Source organism: Brachyistius frenatus, unplaced genomic scaffold (genome assembly GCF_029030835.1).
Source record: "Brachyistius frenatus isolate BFR_SWC_R1_liver_20210118 unplaced genomic scaffold, ASM2903083v1 Contig_182, whole genome shotgun sequence".
Taxonomy (NCBI): Eukaryota; Metazoa; Chordata; class Actinopteri; family Embiotocidae; genus Brachyistius; species Brachyistius frenatus.
In genome coordinates, this window is record NW_027210781.1 from 649,189 (window position 1) to 671,430 (window position 22,242).

The window sequence follows — 22,242 nt, forward strand, 5'->3', positions numbered from 1 at the left end:
TTATTTTATTTTTTATATATAATGCAGAAACAGCTTAGTTTGCCTGCATATGCATTTCTTGTTAGTGTTTCAACATGCGTGTTTTTCTCTTTTTCTTCAGGCCACCAAGTTGACAGAGCGTTACAAGCAGGGGAAGCTTCATGCCTACAAGCTGATCTGCAGGATCATGAAGAGACGGCAAGATGTTTCCCCAAACACAGACTTCGTCACACACTTTTACAACATCATGCACCAGGGACTGCTGCACCAAGACCAGGTACTGTGTGTGTGTGTGTGTGTGTGTGTGTGTGTGTGTGTGTGTGTGTGTGTGTGTGTGTGTGTGCATGCGCACGTGCCTGAGTTTGGTCTCAAATTTGTATTCAAACTTAATGCATTTGTCAAAGTTACAAGTACGTTCAGTATACCTATTAAAATGTATTGTATTTCTTAAGTTTAAGTTAATACTGGTTCTAATTAAAAGATGCTACGTTGACGGTGGCACATGTTTAAAATATAAGTGTTACTTCTACAGGACATTGTGAACACCATTATCAAGCACTGCAGCCCCAGATTCTTCAGTATTGGTCTGCCCGGAGCCACCATGCTGATCCTGGACTTCATCATCGCAGCTTCGAGAGTCACCACCTGCTCATCACTCAACGTAAGAAACACAGAAACACTCGTGTGCCGTGTTGCTGCAGTGCAAACACAGTGTGACGTGGCCGTTTCGTTTCATTTACATTTCCTCTCTCCTTCTCTTCACTTTTCTCTTTGTCTGTCTCCCTCCACTTCTTCCTTTCAAGGCTCCAAGAGTGGAGGCCCAGATTCTTCTTGGATCTCTGGTGTGTTTTCCCAACTTGTACGGGGAGCTTCCAGCTCTGCACCCAACCACAGCTGACGTGGTACTGACCAAGTTCCCCGATGTCAAGGTAGATGGAAGCAACGGTTCTATTGTTTTGTGGGAGACCCGTCATCATGCCCAGTCCCTCCAGGAAATCACAATAATTCACGCTTATTTAAGCAAACTCCATGATATTTCCGGGAGCTTGTAATGTTTTTAACATTCTCGCATTTTTATGCTAAAACAAAATTCGCTTCCTCAACAAAAATAACTCCTCATTTACAATCAGAAAGGCTCTGCTCCTGTTTTCTTATCACCAAATAAAACTGGAAGTGACTGGGTTTGTGGAAAATGTGGTCTTCACGATGAAATGTTCTAATTAAATGCTCATTATCAATGGAAGTGATTACATATGACTGTATGTTAAAAAATACACGTCAAGGTATAAGAGACTGCACTTTGTTTTTGTGCATCCAGCAGGTCTGTGTTGAATTAACATGAATTAAACAGCATCTAAGGATCTTATTTTGACAGCAGATGTAGTCGTTGTTTTCTATATTATTATATTATGTTGGATTATATATTATATTCTGTAAATCTGTGTCACTTTCATGATATTTTTTTGAACTTTTAGCCCTCTTTGTTTTCTAAATTCAATCCAGAAATGAAAACAAATTCTAACTAAAATATTTCTGTGATGTGCAGCATGATTATTATCACAGGAACCGATTACATATCCATCTTTATCAGGTAGTGCTTAAAAAAAAATTAGAGTTTAGACATTGAAGTCATTCCACCAACATGACTTAAATGTTCCTTTACGTGTTCTCAGTGAAGAGTAAGACAATACAATTAAATTAACACACACGTGCTACTCTTACTAAATGAAAACATTTCAGTACATTTTAAAAAGTGAAATCCAACAAAGTTGAAAAACGTACCTGACTGTGATCCGGGTCAGTCCAAACCTCGTACCACATGTGCATAGGGGATCTCAGAACCAAACTAATAGGTTAATGTCTCATCAGGCATTCTCGTAACAGCTCCGGGACGCGGGAGTAATGTTGTTATTGTTGTTGTTGCCGTGTAAACCGTTAATGCCATGCGTGGCAGCGCTTCAGGCTCCCTCACTGGTTTCTTTCAAGGCAGAAACTTGTTTTGAATCGCTAAGCGGTCATTACCAGTCACCTCGGGGACGGGACCAGCGAGTGTGTAGATGTGTCTGAACTGTGACTGCATGTCCATATTTAGTATAGCATACTGTATGTGTGTATTTTATATTTGAATATATATATATATTTATTTATATATATATATATATATATATTTATTTATATATATATATAAATAAATATATTTTTATACATTTATTTATTTATATATATAAAATCTGTTGACTTATTATCTGACTGAGTATGAAGCACTCAATCAGTGTCTTCATTGCACACACCTGGTTACCTTTGTGTCCTGGGCCCGAGTGAGACGTTACACAATGTGCAGATGTTGACACGACACATTGTTCTGTGTTACGCAAATTAACAGCGTGTGCTTTATTTTTTAGGAGCACATTATCAAAACTATCCTGACTTCTGCCAGAGATGAACCCTCTGCTCCTGCTCGGTAAGGTGTGTGTGTGTGTGTGTGTGTGTGTGTGTGTGTGTGTGTGTGTGTGTGTGTGTGCGTGTGTGTGTGTTGCAGTAGTTCTGCTGTTTTTATGGTGTTTTTGTTCGACACAAGTTTCCTCAATTTGTGACATTATTGTTTCTGGTATTGTTGGATTGGAATATTTAAAAAAAAATGTATTCGAATCGATTGGACTGTTAATGTAAATGACAAAATTATTATATTTAAAAACGATATGTGGTTCACGTCTCTTGCTGCGTTCAGATGTGGTCGTATATACTGTGTACACAACAGGAGTCCATATGAACGGCGCCCTCTTGTGGTATTCACGACTTGGGAACTTTTCTGTAAACCTCGGAACTCGAGGTTTACAGAAAAGTTCAGAGTTGTGACGTGTTTGCTGACGTTTATGGAAATGGCAGAAGAAATGGAAGTTCATGCTTCGTTGGATATTAAGCTAATATATTGTAATTTTGGTCATGTGGAGTTTGTTTTCATAACTTGGATAATACCCTACGTCTGAGGAACATGTTGATCTTCCCGCTGGCCTCATCTTTTCCCTCTGCATATGCTGAATTACGTTACCCCCCCCTGTTAGCTTCCCAAATTGTTTGCCTGCGTGGCATCTATAAGCAGTACTTATTGCCGTTGCCTAGCAACAGTTTTTTTTTTTTTTTTTTTTTTTAAGACTTAACCAATTGAACGGCACATGACTTTCCATGTCGTAAACCACGAGGTCAGCATTAGTAATCTCAGATTTACATATTACCTCATGAGTTAATTAGTTAAGTGAAGCCACCTGTGTAAGAAATGAATGGATGTTAATGTAACAGCACATCATCTCACTGCGTCTCTTTGTATTCACAACTTGCCAATAGGTTTACATTCTTTTGCTTTATTTTTTATTATTTGAAATATTTGTACATATGTGTAATTTGTGTCTTTTTAGTAGCGTGTACATTGATTCCAATATACTGCATATATGTGGAAACTTGTCCTTATCTACAATATTTTGTGTCTTTCAGGTGTGTGGCTCTGTGCAGTCTGGGTATCTGGCTGTGTGAGGAGTTGGTTCATGGGACTCAACATCCGCAGATTAAAGAAGCTCTCAATGTCATCTGTGTGACCTTGAAGGTCAGTCACACCTCAGCACTGATATAAGTAGTCGTAGCTTTTTAAACTCCTCCCAGCGAGCCGCCAACAACTACTAGAAGTTTTTTTTCTTTGAACTATGAATCTGTACGTGTCAAAGCAGCTGGGTAACATTATCTGTTGTCTGCCGTGTTTGTTCTGTTCTCAAACTTTGTCCCCGCTGACCGTGGCACCAGAACCACTCTGACTGGGATCCAGTGAATTAAGACCAAAGCAGTGACTCTGAATCAAAGAGGCTGCGGACTGGCTCTATGTTAAACTGATCTGCTCAACACAGTAGTGTCCAAACATCTGTTGTCTAAATTATCAATGCACTAATTTATTTGAAAATTAAATCTTCCTTGTTCATTTTCATAAAAGCTTTTACACATCTCGCAGTTCTCCGTATATTTAAATGGGATTTGCACACAATGAGAAACGGTACAGCATGAACCTCTAGTCTTTATTATTTCAGGAATATCTGACTGACTTCTACTGAACACTGTGTGACCCATATAAATGATATGCTAAAACTAGATTTCTAATTAATAGAGTACAATAGAATTTCTTTGACAGGAAACAGGTCATGGGTTTAATACTGTCGAAAAGAAGTTAAATTCCAGTTATGGGTGATTTAAGTGCACCAAAATACTGACTTAATACTGGACGGATAGGTTGTGGATGTGTTGAACATGATGGGCTGCAGGCAGCCAAAGTGTGATGGAGGACATTGTTGGAGATGATTGTTTGTGCTGGTGAAATTGCCTCAGTTGGTATTGTCTGTGTTGGGACACGACACTGGGAGGCCTGTGGATCAGAACAAAACAACACTGTCCAACATTTACTGTCTCATCTTTAGCCAAGTGGCTCGAGATGGACAGAAAGACACACACATACCTTTTTCCACCTTGGAATCCCTTGCTCATGTATCGGCAGCCAATGGCCTGCTAAGACACTACAGCAACACACACACACACACACACACACACACACACACACACACACACACACACACACACACACACACACACACACACACACACACACACACACACACACACACACACACACACACACACACACACACACACACACACACACACACACACACACACAGATAGGAGACTAATCCAGGGGGAATGCTGCAAGCTGTGTCTCTCCCACACACACACACACACACACACACACACACACACACACACACACACACACACACACACACACACACACACACACACACACACACACACACACATTCGCTCACACACACTAATCACATATACACACACATCTTGTCCACTTTTGAATCTTGCCTTCATACCAGCAGCCAGTAAGCTTCAGCCATGGGCTCTGTGGCACACACACACACACACACACACACACACACACACACACACACACACACACACACACACACACACACACACACACACACACACACACACACACACAGCTTGAGGGATTGTCATATTTCCATGCAGAGCCACTTCCTCCTGTTGTCCTCTGTGTCCTTCTTCCGTTTTGTCTAAAAGTATTTTTGTTGTTTTTTGATGTCAGTGATCCGTAGTAGAGCCGGAAAGTTCAAAAATTAGGATATAAAACCTTTTTATGAAATGCTTATCTACAGCCTGTTTCTCAGCATGATTAAAGGTTTCTTCATTTTACAGTAAAAGTAACAGAGAATTCATAGCAATATAATTACATGGTCAGTAGTTGATATCAGTTTATTGTGGCCGATACTGATGTCAACTAAAAATATACATTTACTTTTTCAGATTTCTGCATTGTAAAATAAAATTTTCAGAGTAACAAGTTTATTTTTCTAACACAAAGGAAACATTTAGAGGATCATCACTGTTTCTAAAATGAAGATTTCATAACTTATTGTAAACTTGTTTGTAATATTTTATAATTATATGTTTATTTTATTTTTTTATATTTAGACTAATTATTCCAGCATGTATAGCTAAGGAATACTATTACAATAACCAACAATAATAATAACATTGACATTTTATTAATATATGTAATAACATACTGTTGGACTCCTTAATATTTACCTTTAGCTATAATAAAGTTGCACCATTGGTTGGTCAAATGCCGTGACGTCCTGTATACTTTTCAAATTAAAAGCCTTCTGGTGTTTCATCCATGGTCCTGATATATTCTAGGTTTTGACCTGTTCTTGGCTGAAGATATGTGGCTAATTTGGCTCAATCATTAAATTCAACATTTATATATTTATTAAGTATTTTCAGAACAGTCAGAGGCACCATGTTTGATTACTGGTACTGGTGGATTCAACATTAATGCTTCAATGTGTCTTCATCTCTAGTACCCCAATAAGAATGTTGCACTGGTGGCGTCCGACATCCTTCATCTCCTCATCAATTTCGTGGATCATCTTCAGAAATTCCCGCCTGACACTCCAAAGAAGATCGTAGAGGTGGGACATTAATTACTGTTTGCACTTGTACAATCAACGTAATATTTAAAAAAAAAAACAAATGTGGGACAAATGTGTCTTCACATTCTGACAAGTTCAATCATACCGTGTAAAGACTTTTTTAAAAGACTTTCATGTTAGTTTGGAAATTTATGATTAGAGGTTTTGAAAGTTTTGCTGCTTCTTGGTGACAAATAAGCTCATAAATATTCATTCTTCCACTGTTTTTGTCATTTTTATCCATTTGTCTTCCTGTATTTAATTTGTGGAAAATAATGTGTGATTTTCTTTCTCTTTAGATTTTGATCGCCACAATCACATACTTGTTGCCTACTACTGAATCCTCTCCTCATGAACTGGATAAGAGGGTAACGCACGTACACTCTCTCTGTTTACTCACTGTGCTATTTGTTCTGCATAGAGAGTAACTTTATGCCTGTGTGTGTTGCAGCTGGTAGTTTCCCTGCTGCTGTGTCTGTTGGACTGGGTGATGGCTCTGCCTCCAAAGACTCTCCTTCAGCCTGTACAAACAAGAAGCACTCCAGAGAGGGACCAGCCCACCAAGACTCTGCTCAGCTGTATTTATAAGGTATGTATACGTGTGTCATCATAACACAGCCATTAGTACACACACACACGGTTATTTACATAAAGATAAATATTCATTCAAATGAGGTGCGTGTGTAGTATCAGTGCAGTAAAACTGAACGTGGGCCATAAATGAGACTGAATGGAATCCAGTCTGAAACAGCATTTGCTTTTCTTTCACAAATTGTGTCCAGGTGTTACACGGGTGTGTGTACGGAGCGCAGTCTTTCAACAGTCCAAAGTATTACCCGCTGAAGCTGTCGGACCTGTTGAGTCCGGACTACGACCCGTTCCTGCCATTAGAGAGTCTCCGAGAACCGGAGCCGCTGCACAGCCCCGACTCGGAGCGCTCCAGCAAACTGCAGCCCGTCACTGAAGGTCATTTATAATTAATACAACACTGTTAGATCCTGTTGTTAACTGCCATTCACCTCCATGACTGGTTTCAGGGATAGAAAAATGTGTTTTTGCACGCACACACAAACTCTGTGTACAATATGACCCGGAGTCGTCCATCAAACTGCTCCTCCATCACTAAAGATTGAAGAGGGTCACTATGCGCACCTCTCTGCGTCCGTGTGTGTGTGTGTATTGTCCCCTGCTGTGGTCCACCAGGACTCAGTTACAAGTCTAATGACTGGAGCAGCCCGATGGGGCATGCCCCTCTTTCTCTCCTCTCCCTCTTCCTCTTCCTCTTCCTCTCCTCTTCCCTCCTCTTTTTCCTCTCCTCTCCTCTTCCTCTAATTTCCTTTCATTTCTCCTCTCCTTTAATCTCCTTCATTTCTCCTCTATTAAATTCAGCTAGATTCATTCATCTTTTCTTTTATCTTTTCCTTTCTTTTGCTTTGTCTCCCTCCTCTCGAGCCCCCCTGAGATTCAGGGAGTCGTTGGGAACGTCTGGTCAATACATATCTGTACTCTAGTCACAGCCTGTCAATAAGGAGTTGTTGGAAAGTGTGTGCGTGTGTCACAGTGTGTGTGTAATGATGTTGATTAACCAGGATCTGCTGGCAGCACAGTGTGTGATGGCATCGGCTTCTTCTCAGCGTGGCACAAACTATGTACAAGCTGGAAGTGTGTTTGTACCTTTTCCTAGTTTGTACAGTCATTCTTTACGTTTTGATGAAACTTGAAACCCGAGGAAGAGTTGAAATAATAGACTCTAACATCAACCTTTTAAACACTTTTCCCTTCAAATGCCTCGTGTCTTATCTCTCTGTTTTCTGCATTCTCTTTGCAGTTCGTAGTCGTATTCAGCACGGCCTGGTTTCCATCGCAGCCAGAACCGTGATCACTCACCTGGTCAACCATCTGGGACATTATCCCATGTCTGGAGGACCCGCGACTCTGTCTAGTCAGGTATCGTCCCTTTGTGTGTTTGGTGGTGATGGTGTATATGTTACGGTATGATGTGCTGTAAATGATTCTGAAGTTATTGTGAAAGGATTCGACTACAAAAGATTGAAAGCACTCTTTATTTTGCTGGCGTGACACTATGTGTACATATGTTTTGCAGGTGTGCGAAAACCAAGACAACCCATTCTGCGAGAGCGCAGATCTCGGACCAGAACTTTTCCATTCACCAAACCTACAGTTCCTGGTTCTGAACGGCTCCACGCTACTCTCGGTGCTCCAGGTAACTTTAGCTGAGGGAAGTTCCCACCATGTGACTTTAAGAGCAGTCTGGAACCAGTGAAGCTCCGTCTAAACATCACCTTCATCCTCTCAGTGTTCATGTTGACACCACCTGATGGCCCGTCTACAACTGGTGCAGCATGAACCTTATTCTGAAAGTCTGCTGTGATCTGGCATAAAAAAATATTGTTTGTAGTTAAAGTGTTTAGGCTTAAGACGAAGAGGGATCATGCTTTTAGTGTTTTAGCTCCAACACTGGAACAAACTCCCCCAGAGAAGTCACTGACTGGCATTTAGCAGCATGGAGAAAATTAAATATCACAATATTTTTGACCAAATATCTCAAAATCAATATTACAACAATAGTGTAAAGATGACTTTTGGCGCTTTTACAAAATAATTGTGAACAGTGAAATTATTGAAACAAGTTCAACAAAATACATTATATTTGGTATGTTAGAATAAACGTGTCAGTTTGTCTTCAAATATTCAGTAAAAACTGAAACTGTGGTTTGTTTTACACATGACGAAACCAAACCACATCCTATTAAAGATCATGCTCATATTATCATGAAGGATCAGAAATGGCGTGACTCTGGTACTTACACTAGTTCATGTTGCCAATGTGAAACCAAAACAGCTTCTGATGCTTTTTACTTTGACTTTTCTTTGGAAGTGAAAATGTGTGATCACTTCCTGGTTTCTGTATTAAGGTTCAATTTTAAGAGGGTTTCAGTTTTGCTTGAAGACAGTTGAGATGTAAAAGGTGCTGCAACTTGATATCAGGACGATTTCTTCAGTATTCGTAGTATTTAGCGTTCATGTTATGTCCCTCTTTCCTCTGTTTTCCAGATCCGATCAGAGTCTGGTGTTCCAGGAGGCGGGATGACAGCCGGTCTGTCTTCTGCTCCCGCTTGTGTTCGTGTCATCATCCGAGATGTAGCCGGAAAACACTCCTGGGACTCTGCCGTCCTCTACGGGCCTCCGCCATCTTCCCCAAACAGTCCGGCACACACACTGCTGACACACACACAGTCACCTCACAGTGCGAACCTTCATTTACGCACCCCACCGGGAGGTCCGCCGAAAAAGATGGGAGTGAAAAGAGAAGACAGCGAGGAAGACGGGCAAGAGGAGAGGGGGACGGAGGAGGGAGGGAGGGGGACGGAGGGCGACAGGCAAGAGTTTCAGGGAGACGGGGAGGAGGAGGAAGAGGAGGAGGGAGAGGAGAGGACAGCCAGTGAGGAGGAGAAGGAAGAGCGAAGAGGAGGTTTAGATGGAGAGGAAGGAGAAGAGGAGGAGCAGGAGGAGGAGAATAACGAGCATCGAATGGATGGGGAGGCGGATCGAGGAGAGTCGGGCTTGGAACAGCTCCTCTCTCCGCCATTGGCTAAACGTGTGTGTCGGGAGGCGGTGCCAGCGTGGGATTCGCTGAGAGAAGGAGACGATGCCCTGGATGAAATGCTGCAGTACCTGGGATACTCGAGTCCTGAGTGTCTACAGAGAGCAGGTATATAATCTGAGAAAGATTCCTACTCCACCGAAGCCCTACTAACAACAATAATGACATACTGTACAAACACAGATAACAGTAGTTTGTTCCTGTAATGTATGTTTAAATAACTTTTAAATTAAATCACTAGGTATGCCTGTGAATGAACAATCCTTCATATAATACCCAGAATAATCCATTTTGTTTGTTTGCATCTCCATGAGGCAGACTGTCAGTGAGCGTGTTACAAACATAAATCTCTGTTTAGTAAAAACAGAGGAACCTGCATCATATTAAAAGTTGGACTTGGACTAACCAGGGTAACCATTGTCCTTCAGTTCTAAAGAACAAGAGGAACAATTTCAAGAACACACTGGAGAAATCCGATTGTTCACAGCTAACTCTGACTCCTGATTGGTCCCTGCAGGCATGCCGCTCAACATCCCAGCCCCGCCTCCAGCGTGTGTTTCAGAGAAGCAGGAGAACGATGTGATCAACGCCATCCTGAAGCAGAACGCTGCCGAGCGAGAGTTCGCCCTTCATGTACGTGCTATCTATGTTCATATGAGAAAGACTTTTTTTTATTTTTGAATGCTTTGTTCCTCACAAGTGCAGCATCACTGTATATTTTGGCTTACAGTACTTACCAGTAATGGTCGGTTTCAGGACATTTTACACACTCATTTTAAACCTTTTTTTCGTTATTATTATTGTAAGAAGCAATAATTTGTTAAGTTTCCATTGTTCTATTTTAGAGAAGACATTTTTTACAAATCACAATAGGAAGAAGGTAATAAATAAATAAATAAATGGTCAAATTAATGGTGGCTTACTGGGACTCTTGAATAAGAATGGAACAGAACTATTAATCTAATTAGCAGCACTCTTGTTTTTCTGCTATAAGTCAAAATGTCCGCTATGAATGAGGTCTATTGTCCATAAACATGCCTCCTAAACACAAAGAAGACTCCAACTAATAATACTGCAACCAGATAGTCACCCTGTAATATTTGAATGCACCAAATAACGATTCTGTAACAAATATTTGCTTTACTCTTCAGTTAGTAGCAAGAAAATATACATATTATATTCTTTCTTTTACATTATTATGGTGATGCCCTGAAAGTAATCTGCAGAAGCTGCTCTCTGCTGTTGGCTTGTCTGATCTCTTCTGATTGGATTTGATCATATTGGGATATGAATGTTCTGATTTCATGTGATTGATATGTAAAAAAAATAATAAAAAAAATGTTTTATTGATAGTACTTTTTGTTCCTTTTCCATGTTGTTCTTTTTTTCCTTTTTTTTTTTTGCATTAATCTGAAATGAATGAATGTTCCAGAGAGGTGAGGATCTGAACATGAGGGCGGTGCAGCAGACTGAACCAGAGACGGAGACGCCGCAATCAGCCTTCTACTACTGCCGACTACTGATCAACATACTGGGACTCAACTCCTGGGAGAAGAGGTGAGACTGACTCCTGGCACACTGCGACAACTCAAAATCACAAAGGGCAATCAAAAAGTTCTGAGACTGACTCTGTTGGGGAGCTAAAATCTCCATGAGAACGTATTCCAAGTTATGTCATTTGATCAAAAACTGCAGCTGGTCGACACATTTGTGAGCAGTGGTCCGGGTGCATTTGTGATTTCTCCCCGGACATCAGTGTTGCGTTAAACTTGGAGAAATCTGCAAAAGAAACCTATAAAATGCTCCAGAAAGTTAAAGCAATGATGTACTGAGTCTGTTGAATTTGAATTTTTTTTGGGTCTCTTTTCACCAGAGTGTTTTTCTGCTCATTAGACACCACATTTCCCCATTCACATTGTACAGCATTTCATCTTCTCAATGGCTCTGAGCTAAAATACACAATGTCAGAGTATCACTTTAAATGTATCTGGCTAGCTAATGGACACTCATTGCTCTTTATGCTTCATCCAGGGAATTACACTTTCTGCATTCACCCCGCACAATAGATTTCTTAACACGCCGCGCTCGCGTGTATGTGTATGTGTGTGTCTACGAGTGTGTGATAATGAGTATAGTGTTCTATTGATCAAGCTCAACCCATTTGGAGTTAGAATAAAAGGCAGTCGGTTGAAGAAGAGAATGACTGCGGGTGAAGTGGCAAATCAGAAAACGGGATGAATGAGGTAGATGTATAGAGAGAATAAAAAAAAAAAAAAAGGAGAGAGAAACGGAGCCAAAAAAAATGTGAGTGAATATGGAAGAGAATGAAACAATGAGAAGGCTCCAGAAACTTGGATGTTGGAGAAAAGAATAGATGGATAAGAATGAAAGAAGAGAAGAGATTGTCTAATCATCTGTTATTGTCCCCTTATGTCTCTCCAGGTATTCATATGGGGCATTACAGACACTAAGATACTGACAGTCACCCATGTGTGTGCATGTGTGTGTCCCCTTTTATGCTTTTCCCTATAATCCAGGGTGTAAATGGAGTCTTTGAGAGCAGAGAATGAGGCCATTACCAAGTATCAGTTTAATAAAGAGCAAATTGCTCTCTCTCTCTCTCTCTCTCTCTTTATCTCCTGCTCTTTATCTCCTGCTCTTTCTCTCTTTCTTTTCTTTTTTTTTTTTTTTCCCTGTTTCTAAGAGTGAAAAGAATGACGTGTCATTATCAGTCCCCTCCGAGCCTCACTGCTCGAGTCTTGGTTTTTATATCAGAGGTTGGTGGCTGGTCGCTGGAACATTTCGAACGGCCTCTGGACAATTTATTCTGCATGAAAGGCTTTTGTTTTCGTTAGAAATACGGCCCGTATTCTTTTGTGCTTGGACCCTGAAAGTGGTGAGAAGAACGAGCTGTGGTCAACACGAGATACTGCTGCTTTTGCTCAATTGTAGTACAGTGATAATAACACCTAGAAATCTGTATTGATAAAGGCAGAGTTAAGGCGGCAGTATGTCAGTCAGATGGTTCAACAGCTTCAGATGTCCTCCACCTCCATATCTCACACACCTTTTTAGCATCAAGAACCCGTTTGTTTCAGTGTCACATTATAATTTTGTGAACGCACTAAAGAACTTTACATGACATGCCAACATCCTGTCGTCCTGCGTCTTCCAGTACTTAACATCGATTGGTTCGTAGACAGGCGTGCATCGGGCACTTCACCGCTAACCTTTTCCATTTAAAAAAAATAATGAACAGTAATTTGGTTGCCACTATACAATTATTATGATATTAATACCTCCACTGATTCTCTTCTCAGAAAATAGGTTATAAGTTTTGGCATTTTAAAGCAATTTTTTGTATCGTTTACAGCTAAATACTTCATCCTGTCCTCTCCTCGTGTGCTATCACAGCTCATTTTTACGTCTCTTCCAGTTCTTTTTCTTCTTCTATTATTTAAAGGGTGACAATAGCCGGCCTCAACTTCCTGTGATTGGCCTGAAAGTCTGAACCATCCAGAAAATATTTTCACACTGCAAACGGATCCAAACTGAGACCAGTTTGATTCGAACCAAACTCACAAGTCCGAAGATCCGGTACAAGCGAGGCAGGTGTGAAAGCACCCTGAAGTGTCCCACAGAGAGAAGATGATCTGATGTTTTGGTTGGACTCGCTGCATAAATTTGCAGGTCACACTGATATTTTGATGGCAAGCTACTGTTTCTTGTGAGCACATGTGATGGGACACGTGAAAATCCGAGTGCCGTTGTACAAACTAGTGCTTTACGAGCAATATCCTGGTCTTCTGAAGAGGGTTTTTGTTTCCCTGCTGACAGGGATTCATGGGTACATAAACAATGGGAAAAAAAACACCAAATAGAAATGATGCTTTTTGCTTCTGAAGAGAAGGAGAAGCTGACTTGGTGTATGTCTAAAATACTGTATAACGTCCTGGGTTGTGCAAACACAAGTACAAACACAGCATGTCTAAAAAATAGGTACGCTCTGTTTGGATTTGAAAGGGCAGAGCTTTTAAGTGCAGATCTTTTTTTTTCACATGTTAAAGTGGGGCGTAAATAGGCTTCCATAACATTTGGCTGTTCTGCGGCACCCAGGCTCGATGCAGTAATAGCAGGAATCTTCTGATCTCTACAACCTGCATTTTCTCTTTCTGAAATGTTTTTCCATCTCTTGCAAATGTAAAAATGACATTTGAGAAATGACAGACCTGGCAAATTGTTTTTATGTTTTTGTTTTTTTTATATACCAAGGTAGGGCATGTTTAAAGAGCTCATCAATGAGTGCGTTATTTATGATCAACAAGTCAAATGTAGTTTTGAAGGTCATGGAAACAACCAAAACAAGTTTTCTTGACCTGAAAACGTTTTCGCTGCAGAGATTTTACTGACGGTGGAGAGAGCAGATTTTACTTTTATCATGGTGGAAGTTTTCAAATTGAAAAAGGAAATATGCAAACTTCATACCAGTCAACGTTTTAAGTTCATTATTCATATACAGAAGGAATCTGTCTTCTACAATCTATGTCTGTAAATGCTCATAAAGCATTAAACATCACCTCTTCACAGCTGCTATTCTTCTTTTTTTTTTACCAGCAAAAAGGGACAAAAACAGGCAACCGGACCGTTACCGAGACACCAGTAGAAGTCAGATAGTGGTGGAGAGGCAGGTTAAACCATAACGCTGAATAATGCTTCCTGACTCGTGCACCTGTGTCTCACAGGAGTAACTTCCATTTGCTGAGGAAGAATGAGAAGCTGCTGAGAGAGCTGAAGAACCTGGACTCACGGCAGTGGTGAGAAAACACAGAAAAGTCGAGCACCTCACAGCTGGTGTTGCTGCTTTAGCAAGTCGTCTCTGATAAGCTGCCTTGTCGGTCATCCTTATTTTCCTTCATTCTCTTCCAGCCGTGAGACCCACAAAATTGCAGTATTTTACGTAGCTGAAGGCCAAGAAGATAAACACTCCATACTAACGAACACAGCCGGCAGCCAGGCGTATGAAGACTTCGTCTCCGGGCTGGGATGGGAGGTAACAGCACATTTACTGATTTGACTTCTGTGGATGTACAAATTCTACATTTATCTTTTATATTGATTGATTTAAATTGACCGACTAAAATTATTGTCGCATCATTGATGGATTAAATGATGAAACATTAAAACACTTAAAGACATTTCATAGAAGGTCCAGTGAATAACGTAAACTGTCTGCTGTCTGATGATGGGAACATTCATATACTGAATCATTGTAAAATACATGCATGTATACATTTTGTCCTGACGCACGTAGCTGGCAAAAAATCTAAATGAATGGAAAAATAAAACCTGACTCAAACTAGCTAACTGCTATTGGCCCTTCTTTCTTTGTAAGATGTCACTGTTTTATGTATCATTTTGAGTTGCTGTTTAAAAGAGGAAGCTGATGCAAGTCCGGTTTGATTAGTTTGCCTACTCAAGTAGACTGTACCATGCATGTTAGATTAGATTACACGAGATTTATTTCAAACAAATAGCAACTAATAACAAAGAAAAGGAAACAACAATAATCATAAAAATGAACAGTAAAAATATTCATAAAATTTTCAATAAATGTCAAAAAAAAAGAGTAAGAAGACTCAAATAATGATTTGTTTTTCTCCTGTTTATGTTTATCCTCTTTACACATAAGTCATCATAGTGCAGGTTTCCATCCAACGACAAGCGTTGCTTTCTTGAGTGGAGCCAGACGCCTTCTCCTCCTTGTACCTCTCAGAAACCTTTTTTCTGTGCATTTGTCTTTGCTTTAGTTTTCATTTAAATAGTGCCATATCTATTTATATATATATATATGTGTGTGTGTGTGTCTATTAGGTGGACCTCACCACTCACTGCGGATTCATGGGAGGCCTTCAGAGGAATCGCAGTACGGGCCAGACCACGCCGTACTACGCCACTTCCACCACAGAGGTCATCTACCACGTCTCCACCCGCATGCCCCACGACCAGGACCACAACCTCACCAAGAAGGTACCACGCTGACACCGACACCATCTGACTGCAGACGGTTTTTAATGCAGACCCTATCCCAACCTGCGCGTGTGTGTGTGTGTGTGTGTGTGTGTGTGTGTGTGTGTGTGTGTGTGTGTGTGTGTGTGTGTGTGTGTGTGTGTGTGTGTGTGTGTGTGTGTGACCAAAGTCATCATTAATAATAAGCATATTTTTCACTCAAGAAGTGCAGCGAGAGAAGAAGAACTCCTCTGGGCTCCTCTCTGCTCTTCCCTTTTCCCTCCTCCTTCTTTCCCCGTTTACTCTCCTCTCTTTGTCTGAGGGTGACATTGCAAATGAGCAAAGGTGTGCACGCACGCACACACACACACACACACACACACACACACCCCTACACACCTACCTGTCAGTGTTTCTGCACCACAGCAGTGTTTCCAATAATTCTTCGGAGCAATCACGTCTGCGTTTGCACATGCTGTGGGGCTGTGGGTTTGTATCAGTGTCGAGGCAGGCAGGTTTAGTGTGTGTGTGTGTGTGTGTGTGTGTGTGTGTGTGTGTGTGTGTGTGTGTGTGTGTGTGTGTGTGTGTGTGTGTGTGTGTGTGTGTGTGTACACCTGTCAACCCCCAGGCAGTGGGCGCTCTGCACATGGCCATAATGTCCCCTTAATCAGATCATACTTCCTGCTTCTCGGCCTATCACGTCGCTTCAGGCTCCTGATTGGATTATCAGCGCCTGGTCCGACACCATCCGTCTCCCTGATCAGCTGATGGCACCATCACACACATAGTCACACACACACACACACACACACACACACACACACACACACACACACACACACACACATGCACACACACACACACACACACACACACAGACTATAAACCTGTTTAACTTGATGGCTTTATTCACATCAAACTGCACAAATAACCATATGACTATCAATTTTTGTTAATGCTGGACACACACACACACACACACACACACACACACACACACACACACACACACACACACACACACACACACACACACAGACAAATACAAATCCACATGTTATTAAGTACACAGAGGCTTTCAAACACATACAGACTCAGTTTGATAAACGTTTCCACAAAGAGGTTATACTGACAGAAACACATGTCCATACTGGCAGACATTTATCATCTATCTTGCTGCCACACACACACACACACACACACACACACACACACACACACACACACACACACACACACACACACACACACACACACACACACACACACACACACTGAGTTTAGTCTGTTGCAGGGCATGTGTCCAGGTCTCCCTCTTTACAGTGTGTTGTCGCCCCTCTCATACCACATCTGCTGGAAACATGATTAAAAGGATTATATCTGCTGTATTACTACTGATTGTGGCCTCAGAGATGACATCACTCTGATCCCCGTCAGTGAAATCACTTCTTTTTTTTTAAATAGTGATACGGCTCAGAGAAATGCTTCAGACAGTAAGACTCCACTCTGCTTCAGACTGTCACTTAATTGTTCTGACTACCCCAAAAAAAACGGGTTGAAACTCATAATTCTGGCCTCCAAATGCAATAATGGAAGAGCCCATCAGTTCTCAGCATCACGGTGAGATGTATCTTGTTGGCACATTGAGGTGCACAGACAGAGGGAAGTGCCTCTGTTAGATTTATAATGAGTAGAACTTGATAAATATATAAACGTAATGGATCACTTGTCAAGATGTATCAGGTTGTGTATCAGAGCAGGTTAATTAAGCCGATAACTCAACGCAGTTCGGTAAATTCAAGTAGTGTCATTATAAAGTCGCTTTGAAAGTTATCTCATGCACCGGTTCCTCAGGGTGTCAAAACGTTTAGAGGCAGCACAGCACAGTGACGTGCATGAAGCAGAGGGAAGCGGTAACTACTCCCACGTTTTCCAGGTAAAGTCACCGGATCAACGTCAGAACCTGAGTTACAAGTGTGTTTCTGTGATTTCCCGATGGACCTGAAACGAGCCGAGAGCACACATCAGATTTTGTGGGAACAAAAATAAGCTGCAGGGAGTCAAATCCAGCGAATATGGGGAGTAGGGAGCGACGATTGTGTTGCTGTGACCGGTCAAGTTGTCAACACGCCACCGTTCAGGCCGTTTAAACCAGAGGACTTCAACAGGGGGTCCGCGACCCCTCGGGGGTCCGCGGAGGTACTGCAGTGGGTCTGTGAAATTATTGTAGCGAATGGATAAATGGAGGCAGAAGATGTTATCTTTCAGTCAGAAATGCACACATTCAGCCTCTTTGCTCCTGCTTCATGTCGACGGTGAGAACACAAAGTACCAGTGGTCCCAAAAATGTTTGTAACTCAGGTGCCGATGTTGATCAAGCAACATCTTCTGACTGCTCCATGCACATGAGAGCGCTGCGCTCCGTTTGTGTGCGTCAGAAACTTTTTGATCGCACCTCGTAATTAATTCAACTAAAAGGTTACATAAGAGTCGAGTAAGACGTGCGTGTCCAAACGAAATTACATTTCATTAAACGTCGTGATGCACTGTTTCATAAAATGTGTGCAACCTTTCAGGGATAACAAACCCTCTCACAGACACATCACACCTCTCTGAACATCTCGTCAGAGGACAGACTCTAAAAGTGATTGTAGTTAAAAGCACATTTGAAAGGAAATGTCTTCAATATGTTTGTCTTGGGGCCAAGGCCAATCTGAAGGTGTGTGACAAACCGGACGAGTAGAGAGACACGTGTGTGTGTGTGTGTGTGTGTGTGTGTGTGTGTGTGTGTGTGTGTGTGTGTGTGTGTGTGTGTGTGTGTGTGTGTGTGTGTGTGTGTGTGTGTGTGTGTGTGTGTGTGTGTGTGTGTGTGTGTTTTGGCAGACATCAAGGTTAATGACTGAGCTGTCACCAGCCCTGACTGTAGCCCACTGAGTGAATGTGAAACACGCGCACGCAGCATCACACATGATCCCATCTGTCTTCCAGCCCGCACTCCATCTTTCCGGGGCTTCACTCTGTCTTGTCGTCCGCTCTCCATCTTTACACAGTCACTCCATCACGCCCAGGGCCAGCCTCACCACATACACACCCCAAATCAGAAGCCTTGGTTACATGATGGATACAGCCTCTCCAACTCATTGTGTGTTTTGTTGGCATTGACTTGGTTTACATTGTTTATACTGCAAGAAAGAATAATACGAGATGTTTATTCTGCTTTGATTCTTTTATTAATTTCTCCTTCCCGTTCCCTTCTCTTCCCATTTGTCTTTATTTCCACCTTGCACCTCCTCCAGCTGCGACACCTGGGCAACGACGAAGTCCACATCGTTTGGTCCGAACACTCCAGAGACTATCGTCGGGGGATCATCCCCACCGAGTTCGGAGACGTGCTGATCATCATCTACCCCATGAAGAACCACATGTACTCCATCCACATACTCAAAAAACCAGAGGTAAGCACAGTGTTCATCTTGACACACCTAAGACGATAATTAATCCCCCTCTATTGATGCGTTACTAGTTGCCTTTTCATGAACCTTGGTACAAACGTGAATTGTCCCAAGAGGATGAATCCTCACTTCACTTCTTCCATTATGAGATTGAATTTGATGGTTTCCAGTGAAACATTTCCTGCTGCTCTTGGACAGTGATGATCTTCTCATCATATTGAATTGGAGTAACTGTGATGATCCCTTTAAATTTCATTTAGCATCATCATCAGATCTGAGTTGTAATTTAGTTTGTGGCCAAGTACTTGTAAAAATCAATGATAGCTCCATTAGCTGAGCTTTGAGTTAAGTGCAAATGAAGGTGTGTTAGCATGCTGAGATGTCTTTTAGCATTTAGCTAAAAGCACCGCTGTGATTAAGTACCACCCCAGAGCTGCAGACTTTCAGTCTTGTTTAAAATGCTGAGCTTTATGAGTGAGTCAGATCATTTCTGGGGATCTGGTCATTTTAACTTCAGCTTTTGATGTAAAATAAAGCTACAAATGCTCCTATTAGAGAATGTGGAACTAAAATGACGTATGCCATTAAGTGATTATCACAATTGTTGTCAATTGATTTCCTATTGTTGCACTTCTGCATATTAAAAAGATGATGGAGCCTTTACATCATGTAGATGTGGAGAGTCTGGAAGTTGAGGAGGAATAAAACCGTGAACATGCATCGTGTTTTGGTTCATAATTTTATGTTTCCTCCCAGGCCACAGAGATATGCATCCAGATTGACTAACAATCCTGGAGAGAGTCCTGCCCCAAGTCTTCTTGATCTGGTTAATGTATCAGTCTAAAACACACAGACATTAATACCACAGCACTGATGGCATAACTCTATTTCAAACAGGACCTAACACAATAAAATGCTGCTTTTTTCTGTATGACATAGATACCACAGCACTAATGACATAATCATATTCTCTTTCATTCATTCTGCAAGGAAAAATATTGAATTATCATGAATCCAAAAACAAGTTAGAGAAGATATTCCCTATGTTGTTGTCCTGAAAGCACGTGTATGCAGCCATCGACAACATGGCATGGAGACCTGGTCCACAAACAAACTCAATAAAGAGCCTGACATGATTCTCTTTGGTGGATTCCACAAGCAAAGTATTGAATTAGATTTAGAAAGTCAAAGCCTCAATCAAATATTGTGTCATTAAAAAAATCTGCTGCGTTAATCATTACATGTCAGGCTTGGTTCACCCAGTCGCTCCCAAAGAGGATCCGGTTTCACAAAACTATCTACATTTTGCCGTTGCTTTGAAGTGAAGCGTTTTCAGACCAGACAGGACTCTTTGGGGAGGAACTACCGACCCGTTTCTCCCAGAACTAAATCGGTCCAGAGGCCTTTTGTAGTATGCGTTCGCGGTGCCAACATAGGACCTATGAAATGAAGTAAGCGGAGCAACTTTTGATATTTCTCTTCTTTCGAATCAAAGTCACGCTGTATTTCCTCCGGTGTGCATCAGCTCAATAAAGCCTGGACTTTGTTGTCGGTCCATTTCTCAGGACCGTGTGCTTCTATTTAAAACTCTTTCCTCTGCTGTTTTAAACGTCTTCGTTCATAGCTGTAGTTTACCACCTTACTGTTTACACTGTTTTAAACATGGCGGTGGCCTGTGCTCCTGTGTTCGACCAATCACTTACGTCACCGCAGTTCCTATTGTAACGGTGAAAAAGTACCAACCCAGAGGGAGGAGCTAAAAAACTACCACAAAACGGAGGGACAGGAACTTAAAACAATAAAATCCACACAATAAAAGGGGAACTCCCTCCCACTGTTCTCACAAATGTGAAACACTTCCTGCGGTCTGAAAAGGCCTATTCTTCCATAAGAAGTCTATAAAGGAATGATAAGTGATTTCTTTAGTCTGTCTAATATTGGTTCTACCCCGTCTGCTCTTTGCTTGTCTGTAGGTCCCGTTCTTCGGCCCACTGTTTGACGGTGCCATCGTGGACATGAATATTTTGCCCACCATGGTTCGAGCCACAGCGATCAACGCGAGTCGAGCTCTCAAATCCCTCATTCCTCTCTACCAGAACTTGTATCCTTTACAACCCTCAGTGATCAAAGTATGAAAGATTGGGATCAGAAGTCAAAGGTAGGTGACTGAAACCGGCTTCTCCCTCATGTTTTCTTTCTTCTGTTGTTGTTTTTGTGCTTCCAGAGTATCAAAGGTAATATTGGCATTTTCTCAATGATGTTCTACCTCATCAGGCCCAAAAAACAATAACTTAAAGGAACAGTTTGAGATATGGATTTCAGTACTTGTTTAAATGCTCTATGATTGTAATTATTGTGTTTTAGTGGCTCTTGTTGAGTTTTAAAGCCACTAAAACCTTTGTATGAATATTATTTTAAGCAGGTTTACATTGCTCTGCAATTGTAATCTTTTATATCATCGCCTGAGTGTTCATCGTCCTGCTTCCACCTCATGCTCAACTTTTTTTAAACTGATTTGCTTACTTGCTTTGAATTATGAGAATAAGGCTGTACTGTTGTGCGTGGGCTCTTGAAATCCTTGCACATACGTGTGTGAGTGAGAATGTTGGTTATCCCTCAGCTCGAGGATTATGAGGCGCAGATCGATGTCCAGTGGTGTTTGACTCTCAGAATATAAGTGTTAGTGTGATAGAGCTGTAGTCAGTGGACTCTGAAGTGCTATATATCAAGTGTGCGTGTTTGTCGAGCACAGCCGGGCAGAGAAAGTTGGGAATGTGTGTGTGTGTGTGTGTGTGTGTGTGTGTGTGTGTGTGTGTGTGTGTGTGTGTGTGTGTGTGTGTGTGTGTGTGTGTGCGTGCGCAGGAGAAGAACAGACAGACAGGTGTGTACACAGTCTGTCTGCTTGATCCGATGCGATGGTAGTTTGGTTGGAAGTAGCCCGGCGCTCAATACTTATCGATGACTTTTCTCTCTAACGCTGTTTCTAAATGAGAGGCTTTGATCTCTGGTCTCAGTCACAGACATGCACACACACACACACACACACACACACACACACACACACACACACACACACACACACACACACACACACACACACACACACAGATGAACACACTAACAGAGACACAAGACGACC

At 41.6% G+C, this 22,242-nt stretch overlaps 1 protein-coding gene across 5 annotated transcripts in view; it reads left to right on the forward strand.

Moving 5' to 3' along the window:
• ralgapa1 (Ral GTPase activating protein catalytic subunit alpha 1) overlaps positions 1-22,242 on the forward strand; it is a 63,148-nt gene that overhangs the window by 21,380 nt on the left and 19,526 nt on the right. For all 5 annotated transcript variants that reach the window (XM_069717853.1, XM_069717851.1, XM_069717849.1 and 2 more), the window contains 19 exons: positions 101-256; positions 512-640; positions 783-908; positions 2,382-2,440; positions 3,469-3,577; positions 5,910-6,020; positions 6,320-6,388; positions 6,472-6,609; positions 6,803-6,986; positions 7,849-7,967; positions 8,125-8,244; positions 9,096-9,753; positions 10,163-10,278; positions 11,078-11,202; positions 14,388-14,459; positions 14,572-14,695; positions 15,517-15,672; positions 18,948-19,106; positions 21,077-21,204. In XM_069717853.1, the coding sequence (XP_069573954.1) occupies positions 101-256; positions 512-640; positions 783-908; positions 2,382-2,440; positions 3,469-3,577; positions 5,910-6,020; positions 6,320-6,388; positions 6,472-6,609; positions 6,803-6,986; positions 7,849-7,967; positions 8,125-8,244; positions 9,096-9,753; positions 10,163-10,278; positions 11,078-11,202; positions 14,388-14,459; positions 14,572-14,695; positions 15,517-15,672; positions 18,948-19,106; positions 21,077-21,204 (2,858 nt within the window). The remainder of the gene's footprint in view (positions 1-100; positions 257-511; positions 641-782; positions 909-2,381; positions 2,441-3,468; positions 3,578-5,909; positions 6,021-6,319; positions 6,389-6,471; positions 6,610-6,802; positions 6,987-7,848; positions 7,968-8,124; positions 8,245-9,095; positions 9,754-10,162; positions 10,279-11,077; positions 11,203-14,387; positions 14,460-14,571; positions 14,696-15,516; positions 15,673-18,947; positions 19,107-21,076; positions 21,205-22,242) is intronic.